Below are 11,930 nucleotides of genomic sequence, written 5' to 3'. Positions count from 1 at the left end.
GGTAAATCTGGGATCCCAGTCAATTTACATACTCCTGGTTTTCTGTAGTAGCATGTGGCTACCTCACAGCACAAAACAAGTGATCACTGACATAGCTATAGTAAACGTAGTTACCAGTGGATAAGTATCTTGCAATACAACAATGACAGCAAATGACCCTAGCTTTTCACATTTTCCCTTTCAGGCAAGAGGAACTTGAAAGAAAAATAGGCCCAGAGGGCCTGTATCGCTCACCTGGTTTGTAATGCCAAGTAATGTTCTGAATACAGGTTCATTGTTTCTTTTCTGAAGGAATTTTGATATTAACCTCTAAGTCCCCTATTGGGCCCCACCCCTCCTGCCCCCAGGGGGTCAGAGCCAATGGTTCTGTTCTCCTTCCCCAAATGGATGTTTATGGCCAAATTTGGTCACAATCCAAGCAAAACTCTAGGACAAGTAGCGATTTATAGGATTTACCTTTATTTCCCCTATTGGGCCACACCCGTCCTGCCCCCGGGGGGCCAGAGCCAAAATTTACACAAGTTCTGTTCCCCTTCCCCCAAGGATGTTTGTTGCCAAATTTGGTTACATTCCATGCAGAAATCTATGACTAGTAGCGATTTAAAGGATTTACCTCTATTTCCTCTATTGGGCCCCACCTCTCCTGCCCCCAGGGTGTCAGAGCAAAAATTTATACAAGTTCTGTTCCCCTTCCACCCAGGGTTTTTGTGGCCAAATTTGGTTACAAAACGTGCAGATCTCTATGACAAGTAGCGATTTAAAGGATTTACCTCTATTTCCCCTATTGGGCCCCGCCCCTCCTGCCCCCTGGGGGTCAGAGCCAAAATTTATACAAGTTCTGTTCCCCTTCCCCAAAGGATGTTTGTGGCCAAATTTAGTTACAATCCATGCAGAACTCTAGGACAAGTAGCGATTAATAGAATTTACCTCTATTTCCCCTATTGGGCCCTCCCCCGCCTGCCCCCGGGGGACCAGAGGCAAAATTTATACAAGTTCTGATCCCCTTCCCCCAAGGAAGTTTGTGGCCAAATATTGGTTACATTCCATTCAGAACTCTATGACTAGTAGCAATTTAAAGAATTTACCTCTATTTCCCCTATTGGGCCCCGCCCCTCCTGGCCCCGGGGGGTCAGAGCCAAAATTTATACAAGTTCTGTTTCGCTTCCAAAAAGGATGTTTGTGGCCAAATTTGGTTACAATTCATGTAGAACTCTATGACTAGTAGCGATTTATAGGATTTACCTCTATTTCCCCTATTGGGCCCCGCCCCTCCTGCCCCTGGGGGATCAGAGCCAAAATTTATACAAGTTCTGTTCCCCTTCCCCCAAGGATGTTTGTGGCTAAATTTGGTTACAATCCATGCAGAACTCTAGGACAAGTAGCGATTTAAAGAATTAACCTCCATTTTCCCTATTGGGCCCCGCCCCTCCTGCCCCAGCGGGGTCAGAGCCAAAATTTATACAAGTTATGTTCCGCTTCCAAAAAGGATGTTTGTGGCCAAATTTGGTTACAATTCATGTTGAACTCTATGACTAGTAGCGATTTAAAGGATTTACCTCTATTTCCCCTATTGGGCCCCGCCCCTCCTGCCCCCGGGGGACCAGAGCCAAAATTTATACAGTTCTGATCCCCTTCCCCCAAGGATGTTTGTGGCCAAATTTGGTAAACTTCCATTCAGAACTCTATGACTAGTAGCGATTTAAAGGATTTACCTCTATTTCCCCTATTGGGCCCCGCCCCTCCTGCCCCTGGGGGATCAAAGCCAAAATTTATACAAGTTCTGATCCCCTTCCCCCAAGAATGTTTGTGGCTAATTTTGGTTACAATCCATGCAGAACTCTAGGACAAGTAGCGATTTAAAGAATTTACCTCTATTTCCCCTATTGAGTTCTGTTCCCCCTCCCCCAAGGATGCTTGTGGCCAAATTTGGTTACAATCCATGCAGAACTCTATGACTAGTAGCGATTTAAAGGAAATGTTGACGGACGGACGGACGGACGGACGACGGACGACGGACGCCGCGCCATGGCATAAGCTCACCGGCCCTTCGGGCCAGGTGAGCTAAAAATTCTAGAAATCCCAGAAGTTGTATTGCATTCTCTTTATTACAGTTATGAATGATATGAAATGATAATCATACAATTACACGTAAATTGATAATATCAACATTTCATTGGTACATGTCATACAACGTATAACAATATTCAACATTTAAATTTTTTGTCTTTGTCTCTGGCAGCTAATATATCTCCTTTATCTTTAAAATATACCTAGCTAACTTTAATAATTGATAATCTTTAAGCTGAAATTTATGAAAGTGCTGTACAAGATTCACTTATTAAATTCTAAATTCTTCTACTTTGACTGAATTTTCTCTATCAATTACAGCTTCAAAAAAAATTGCATGGTAACGAGCTGGACTCGTTAGCAAAAATATTCCATAAAAATAATAATGAAAAAAATAACTTAATTATAAAAAAGACAATATTTGGAAGCAAATAACAATCAGCAATACTGTACGTGTTTGTTAATACATGCAAGACCCTGCCAATGTTATGTACAGATGACATATTTCTTTAAATTCAACTGAATCCTACAATTTGCATGTACATTTAAGATAGGTTGTTCATTAGCAATTCGGATTAATGAAAAGCTGAAGTTTTCTCATATTTAATACATGCAAATTGTTAAGTTCTAAATAGTGCTTATAGACTTAAATGTTCTCATTTGTAAATAGTGTTGGGAGTTTATACATGTAGAAGTTATTAATTTAAAATTGATGTCATTTAATCTTTTTCAGAATTAATATACTAAGTGTAGAGGAGATTTAACGTACACAAATGAGAGGACTTGTTTTGAGGATGAAAATAAAATGAAATCTTTTCAATCGAGGAGGGAACATATTTTGAGGGTTTACAGTGTGTAAATAAGGGGGAGGAGTTTAAGGAAGATTCCAATATTGATCTTATAACAAACAGCAAACAGACGAAACAAGTATCAGAGGATTCAATGGTACAAAAAATGTTGTTCAGATATAGAAATGTACAAATGAAGCAAGGAGTATATAAATGAGGTATATGTTTTATGAAATCACAAGTTGCTTCAAGTTTGAATGTTTATATACATTAGGTTAGAATGAAAGATTCATCTTTGTACTGTAACCCTTGTACAAAACGGTTGCTTACGAGAGCAAAACTCATAAATACATCTACATCGCAGAAAGTTGATTTTCATTTTACAGTTTCCTTGCAAAATACTGTTTTTGAGAAAACCAAAAGAGTAAATATACTAATTACATAGGAGAAGGATGATTTTCATGTCGTACAATGTAGCAAAATATTGTGTTTTCGAGAAAACCATGGACTCTCCCTCCATACACAAACAATTTAAGCATGACAACCTGCTTTCATTCATTTGATGTTATGAAATCTGATATATAATTTTTTTTTTTGACAATGAAAAAATAAATATTTGATTGTTTGATAATGATATATATTGATTCCTGAATATTATTTACATCAACATTACCATATATGTGTACAGTACATTCATGTATACTACACATTAAGATAGCTTTAACCGGTATCTTAGCTGTTAAAGGTAAATACAGCTGTTTCCCCCATGACTTTATCAAGGGGTCGGTGAGTAAGAATGTCGGTGATCTATATATTGAGAGTGCTAATATGGAATCAAATTACACATTGTATCTATTTCTGTACATATCACATCAATTGTAAAAATAATTTCATATCCTACATGTTCATGAATGTTCTAACTTGAATATATACTGACATTCCATATCATCTATGCAATAAATAGACACATATATTTTGTGCATTGTGTAATTCCTGGTTGAAAATTTCACACAGATTAATTATGTTTATGTTTGAGTACCACACCAACAAATAGAAGAGATGGATAAATCTCGCCTCATTGAATGGCTATTTACAGTTAATATACCAGTAATCTCCACTATTCACATATATCTAAAAGGAATGGAGCTATGCCATAATAAGTGCTAGTTATACACAGTTACAAGGGAAATGATTCCTTATAGTGAAGTCCATGCAGCAATCTCATGGATGGGGTAAGTCAAGGTCAGGTCAGCGTAGCACAGGCACCTGCCTCGTTTCTTTGTGTTTTTTACTCTCAATAACATCATGTAATACATAATAATTTTATGAGATCATGTATTACAAGATGACATTTTTTTTAAAACGAGCCAGGTATCTGCGAGTGAAGCAATCTCCAGGTAGTGCTTTGTCATCAGTGAAGCAAATTTAGGGGTGGGGTTGTTTAATAGTCAAGCCCATGGGTGGAGAAATGTCAAAGTCAAGACTCTAATAAACCTCAAAGATTCAGCTTGAGTCAGACAGGTCAATACAGTTTTTAAGTCAAAGCTGTGTCCTTAATGAAAATGTAAAAATATTTTCTTCGGAAGTAAGAGAAAAAAATGGAAACTAAAAAAATGGAAACAAAATAATAATTCAGTAGAAAAATGGCTTCAGATTTGACGACAGCATTTTGGTGAAAACAGTTTGGATTCAAAAAGCCTTGTAACTAAGCTCATATTTCCATTGGCAAGATTAAAATCAGCACCAAACTGTCTTTAAGGACATAGAATATTTATGATAGAGTAAAATTTTCAAGAGTATCAGTTATTATTTTAAGGAAATTAAAAGCAAAAACGTGAAAAGTCAGGTTCAAATTCTAGCTTTGAAGCTTAAAAATGTTAAAACATTAAATAAATGATACAAATGTGATAAAAAAGAAGAGACACACAATAGATAATCAAGAATACAAGCTCATTTGCTATCAATCATTATCACAGAACAGCCAGTGTCACTCTTATAGGCCAATTTCATCTCACTAGACTGTAATCAACACAGTCTGCATGTGGCACCTCGAGCTCATGGCCACTAGATGGTAGTCAAATCAATCTGGCTCTGATTTCTCGAAAAAAAACTGATTTCTCAAAACAAACTTACGTCAAAGCTGACTTAAAGTCTGCACTTTTGTTTCTAGAAATTGGAGTCTGGAAAGCGCCGCCTTGTGGCCACAAGACAATACTCAAAACAATCTGGCCAGGGCCATCTTGCCACCACCAGAGTGCAATTAACAAAATCTGACTTTGGCAAGCTAGTACCCTCTTCTAAATACTTTCTATTGTATCTTAGTTACTAAGAATTAATTCATTCACTGAACCATTGTTTTAATACAAAAGACAGTCCAATCAAAATGAAGAAAAGAACAAATTTATCATGAAGAAGATAAGAGAGGATCCATGACGAAATTAGTCACCGCTGTCTTCTCATGTACATCAGGATACGCTTGATGCCATTTAATCGCTCTTCATATGACCGCATTGCTAACATGGTCATTTGTATCCGTGTGTCCAGTGGAAGGACGGACAGTGTCCACCATAGCCAGGCGCTGCCGTTAGTGTTGTTCTGGAAATCCTGTTCTAAGGCGGGCAGTTGACCAAGGTGTCTGTATATCTGTTCTCTCTGCATTCCGGCCAGATTGTCCAGCCAGGACCTCACTAGGCCATACACTTCAGTCTGGAGGGCACCTATACCTGAAATAGATTAGGGAGGTTTTTGTGAGGAGTTGGTAAAAAGTATTAATTTAAAACAAAGCTAAAGCAGACAAATTCATGTATGTTATGAGGTACCATAACCAACTCTTTCTTCATGTGCAATTTTTTTGTTGTTAGTTCTATGATTTAAGTACCCGGACGGTATTCTAGGTACATGGCCCATCGACAACTAAGGTCATTTAGGACCAAACTACAAGTCATGCGTAATTAACGATTCTTTATCACCGCCATATAACATCTACATCATTCATATTTTAAAAAATATCCATTCATTATCTTTTTTTTTTTAAATCTGTGAATCTTAATTGTCGCAAACTTGTTTTGAAATCGAAATCACAAACATTTCATAACCAGGAAAGAACGTTGATTAAGAAAAATGAAAGTCATAAATCACAATACATTTTTATCAACAATTATACATTTTAATGAAAGACGAACACAACATCATCCAGCATATTAACAACCATGTCACCCCTGTAAAGGTTATAATCAACTCTTCCATCCTAAGATCTTATATAGTTCAAATGTTTCAACAAGGGGAGTATGGGTTAAGAAAGATTTTACACCTGATTTGTACTTACGAGGTTGCTCTTCATCAGAAACAGTTTGGTCAGTCAGAAACTCGACCTTAGCAGTATTATAACCATCCCGATGTCCACGGCTGGTGACTTTGAATCGTTTGCCTCCAATGGTGTCCACAAGAGACCGCCCATCAGCAAAGAATTGCACATCCCGGATCTCAAGCATGCAACCATATTCAGAGAAGTCTCCCCTAAAATTGATAAATCAACATTTTGTTATTTTTCCATTTTACAACACAAAACTACACTTTTCAAACTCATATTGCAATTACATAATACTTGGTGGTTATCAGATGTAAGCATTTACTAAACTTAAATAGTTTCAGCAAATATAATATTACCCAAGCCTCTCTAAAGTTCGCGCATCAATGTACAGCATGAATCTGAAGTACACCAATAATAATTGTTGCAATAACCAATAATAACCTTTAGCTAGAGTCAAATACCAATTTTAGTCACCGAAGATAAACGGTGGACACTTGATTATAGGCACTTTTGTCCATAACTTTTATAATCCAGATGACGAGTTTTACAGACTGCTGGATTCCATTTACTTAAGTCAATGATAAAATCCATTCCTGATATTTCAATCTGGACTGTGAGTTATACTAACTATCAACATTATGATCATCGCAAGTCCACTGTACCGGTTTGTCAAATTTACGACATGTTAATCAATATTTCATGGCTATTAAGTTTCGCAATATCCACTTCAGAAAAAAGTTTGTGAAAATTAATAATCGCAGATTTAACAATTGAATGATATTTCTTATCAATATAGATAATGTAGATATTAATTCGCGGAGATAAACTTTTGCACATTTGCTTGGATCGCAAATTAAGTAAATCGCTAGCATGAAAGTTGGTTTCCAGTTATACTAAATAAACCCTTATTATCTCAATCACAGTGAAATAATAACTTACTCAGCATCGCCATTGCCTGTGCACATGCCGAACTGACGGGTACCAGACTCCATACATTGTCGCACCATAAGTCGGTAACGCGGCTCAAAGATATGTAGTGGACAGGGGATTCCCGGGAACGCCAGAGTACAGACAAATACAGGAATCTCATGTTGGTCGGTTACCATTCTGTGGAAACAAGAGACTCAACATAATGACCAACATCAATATTTGAGTGATAAGTTCATGATCAATATTTCTGTGAAGTGATTTTGAATTCTAATCCCCAATCATAAATTAATTCAATTCCTATCAACTCTATTCTCTCACTAATCTTATATTATTCCTGCTTGTTACTATCTTTTTCAAACATCATAATAAATTATGTCTCAATAGTCTTTCAATTCCCTATAAAAGATTAATCCTCATCATATATCAATCATGAGGGTATATCTATCTACTGAAACAAGTATGTGAAGCTAATAATGTGCATCCTACATTTTAATCCTAACGATAAATTAGTCTGTAGAAGAAAATTTATTGCTTTTTATAATATCACACCTTGACAACTCTTCCATCTCATCTTCATGTATCTTTTTTCGTAAAGCCAGTTCCTCTCCAAAGTAAGTCTCCACGATTCCAGCAATATTTTCTGTAATTGTTTGTCTTCTCTCAGCCAAATACTGCAATTGAAACATGTCACTGATTACACACAAATCAGAGTATCAAATTACATTCCACTCTCATGAGTTTATGGCTCACACGAAAAACAATAACAGTAACTAGACAAAAGGTTAATTAACAACATAATAATTTTCTAATGTGAAAAGTGAATTTTGTCTTTGTTTTGATGAACTGATTTTTTTATAAATATTATTTGACAAATAAAATCACTTACTTCCACAAGAGAACTTTTACAGAGTGGACAAAGGGTCTGATGGTCGAGGCATCGATCTAGGCAATGCCGACAGAAGGCATGACCACAGGGTGTTGTGACAGGCTCATACAGGAGTCGGTAGCACAGACTGCACTCGAAATCCTCCTTATTGAGCAGTTCTGGGCTGATCTCAACAGCGTCAATTGGAAGTCTGGAGTCTTGTTCTGCAGACAATCAAAGGAGATAAAACATGATCATAAGGGGAGATAAACATATATTTCTTAAAATGTACATTTCTAAACTCAAGAATCAAAGGAGATTATAGATCATTCTTAAGTAATGTAAGACTAAAAATTCAAGGGAGATAATATATTATCATTTTTGCGAAACTTTAGATTTAAGGGAGATAATACTTTTATCCTTTCAGTAAAACTTAAAATTCAAGGGAGACAATCCTTTATGAAAAACTTGAGATTAAAGGGAGGTAATACATGTGAAGCAGTGGAATCAGTGGAGAGGAAACATCAAACATCTAGACATTTGATGTTTATCTTTATATTCATCATTTAAAAATAGAAAGTGCAACACAGTGTTTATTTTTTACATTCTGTAGAAACAATAGCATCCATCAACATACTGTGTAGTTTAAAAGGAGAGTACTGTAAGGGACTAGTAGGGGAAGCACCACTGTAGTTCCTTGTTCGCTTTTGACCTTGACCGCGTGGTGATTGTGACCTTGACCTTCGCAGTTCAAGAACCGGGGATCCACGTCTGGAGTTTGGGGCAGAAGAAGCTGTAACAGAAAACGTATTCTTTAAAACTCTTTTAAATATGTTGACACTAGATACTGGGACTGACATATTTGAATAGTATTCCAAACATTCATTTCTTTCATTCTTACAACTTTGTAGACACTTACAATAAAAACAAGACTCGGCTCCTTGTTCACCAGACCCAGATGAGCTATCTGGAGGGCTTGGAATGGACTCATGTGTGTCACACTGGAAAAGAATAAACAATTCATCAGATCTTTTTTTCAAATTTGATTGTTTGAGTGTCAATGTTCTATACGGTATGTAGGTAAGTATTTGAGAACACTCAAATATGATGAAATATTGAAGACTGTGTAAACCAACTCGTTTACATGTGCAATTAAAATTTGTTGTTCTTGTAGGCAAAAATAAAACACCATGAAAATATTTCAAAGAAGGTTAAGTAGAAGCATAGAAGTCCAGATTGTAAAACAAAATTGATTGAGAAATTGGTTATAAATAGAAATGTTAACATTACATATCATTTAACACCTCATTACATGAAAAACTGACAACAAAATTACCTTTTCAAATAGAGGCATGTGCTCCTGATTGGAAACAGCGAATGATGTTGCTGTGGTTACTGTTTCTGTAATTATGTTTTTCAATGTTTTGATGGTATCCATAGCCATATCTGGCTGGAGGAAGGCTGAGCTGAAGTTGGACATAATCAGCTGCTGAAGTCTGGCTGGACTTAGCTGACCCGATAACACCTCAGCTTTTGGGTCATTTGAAGGCAAGGGAGAGAAAATTTTGTGTAAAGCCTGCAAAATAACATCATCAGTTCAATAAATTATTCTTTACATTGCGAATCAAATATCAAACCTTGCCCATAACTTTTATACAGATCTCTTGTCTTGTTATAATTAATCTTGTTCTAAATGGTTCCTACTATTTTTGCAGACAAACAATTATCTTCTGTTTTATTTTCAAGCTTCAATGAGAATAATTTGGTGTATTCAATCAACTACTCTTATAACATTGAAATACTTACTTTAGATAAGTAGGTTTTAGCCATGTTGATTGTGGAATCCATTGCTAAGCATTGAAGTAAAACAACAACAGCATCTCCATACCGACCAAGGCCATACAGAGCACATCCCTTCCGGAAATAACCCTAAAAATTCACGCAAGAGATATTGTGTTTTATGATCACATTCAGAAATTATAGTAATCCTATTTTTCAAATAGTTTCAAAGACAATTTACCCTGATTGATGGGCATTGAAATTAATTTTCATTATTTTGTGATGATCTAGGGTTAAGCAAATTAAAAGGCAATGATAACTCATATTACAAACACATCATACAAACACAACTTCAGCTGCGAATAGAAAGGGAAGCAGAGTCTTTACTTTTTCTCTTCATCACTTTCTGACTATATATATACTTTTAAAGGTAAAATTATTCTTCACAGTCAGCCACATAAAGAGGGAAACCAAGCATTGGAAGCATACCTTTGGCCAGTCCGGTCGAAGTTTGATGACAAGTTCACCGTCTCGTAACGCTTCTTCATTTTTGTCCAATGCCACATATGCATGTGATCGGTTGCTCAATAAAAGATGATCATTTGGTGCTGCAATGAAATTTTCTCAAATTATATCATTACACAGTCCTCACTTAATTGTGTCAGTTGGCCGATTCTTTGCATATATGTTATAAACTTAAAAGGGTACAACTATACTGTGAAAGTCATCTTTATCAGTGTTATCATAATTGTGAAAACTGAATCTAAACTTGTTTCATGTCCAAAAATATTGGCTAATGTGACTGTGACTGACTGTAGTGATGAAGAGATGCACTATATTGTTATTCAAGTGAACTAAGTTTAAAATAGGAGTTTAACAAGCAAATGAAACCAATATTCAAAATATTCACAAAAATTAGCTCATCTTATAACATTTACAAAACTCAAATTGACTCAAAATAGATTTTAGGTCGGGCATAAGCAAGTCTACATATGTGTTTACATCCGACCGGAAGTTGATATCTTATGTAAGTTTTTGACTTCCGGTAAACGACACAGGTTATGAAACAGGCTATTTGTGGCAGTTTTAAGACAATATAGAAAATCATTGCTTAACAATTGAATACAAACCTAATGAAATTGCCTCATTATAAAGAGTTATTGCTCTCTCAAAGTCCCTTCTCTCGAAATAAACATTTCCTTCCGATTTTAGCTGCAGTGCTCGACATTGTGATGGAAACCACACTTCGATTTTCTGTTTTAAAAGAACGTTTGTTTTTATAGATGAAACATTTATATGGTTCACTGTTCCACATTTTTTACATGGTTTCGATTGTTCCCTCTCTAAACACTTCCGACAATACGTATGTCCACAAGGAATAGTGACAGGTTCGTTTAGTAATCCCTTGCACAACACACAGGTAAATATACAGTTCTTGTTCATCATGGCATCCTCTACCACAGAATCTTGTTTCACACTGTCCACAAGAGCTGTCACTAAATGTTTTAATGCTCCTGGTCGAACAGAATTTGTCAATCTAAAAGCACTACCATACGATTCAAATGCTCGTTCAAAATGACCACTTCTGGCAAAACTGTCTGCTAGTCCAAAGTAAAGTTCTGCTGATGGGCCATTTTCTCTGATCGTTCTCTCGTACACATCAGCTGCTAATTCAAAATTGTTCGTGCTGAATGCTTGCTTTGCAAGATCAACCATTTTGATAGCCTGTTATGATGAATCCGACGACATTACATATCCACCTCGACTATACACGTTCTCTGTGTGATGATCAGCCTTACATAACTGTCATATGACCCTAAAGCTCGATTCTGATTGGCTGATAGATCAGGGTCATTATTCGACCTGTTGGGTGCACTTTTATATAACCTCATGTGTTATAAAAGGAAACTTGTTATTATTCCGTTTAGAAAATAAAAATGGGTGTTATATAAATCAAAAAGTATTTACGAAATCTTGTTTGTGCTATCCACGCGTGGTAGATCTAACTGTTAATTAGTCCTATGATGCTGGAAAATCAATGGACAAACGGAATAACAAACATAATGCTAACGTTATACTGTCATACGTGGAGGTAGTCTATCATTAGATGTGTTATACAATGCACAGGTATATAATCATATGTAGGATAGATCACATATATTGTTCACACTGGAAACGGCGCGCTTCCAGC

The 11,930-nt window shown here is 36.2% G+C and overlaps 1 protein-coding gene across 1 annotated transcript; it reads right to left on the bottom strand.

Moving 5' to 3' along the window:
* Nucleotides 1-4,469: 4,469 nt before the first annotated feature.
* LOC138328547 (LON peptidase N-terminal domain and RING finger protein 3-like) lies at nt 4,470-11,568 on the bottom strand. The gene is made up of 11 exons (XM_069275401.1): nt 10,870-11,568; nt 10,229-10,347; nt 9,767-9,889; nt 9,297-9,536; nt 8,880-8,961; nt 8,598-8,753; nt 7,982-8,184; nt 7,645-7,766; nt 7,105-7,272; nt 6,181-6,371; nt 4,470-5,578 (listed from the first exon to the last, which is right to left on the bottom strand). Exons 1-11 carry the CDS (start codon nt 11,453-11,455, stop codon nt 5,298-5,300), a joined length of 2,271 nt encoding a protein of 756 aa, XP_069131502.1. The 5' UTR covers nt 11,456-11,568; the 3' UTR covers nt 4,470-5,297.
* Between the last annotated feature and the right edge of the window lie 362 nt (nt 11,569-11,930).

This window comes from Argopecten irradians, chromosome 7 (assembly GCF_041381155.1).
Source record: "Argopecten irradians isolate NY chromosome 7, Ai_NY, whole genome shotgun sequence".
NCBI classification, from domain to species: domain Eukaryota; kingdom Metazoa; phylum Mollusca; class Bivalvia; order Pectinida; family Pectinidae; genus Argopecten; species Argopecten irradians.
The sequence above is the reverse complement of the archived record's forward strand: the minus strand, read 5'-3'. Positions and strand labels throughout refer to the sequence as shown.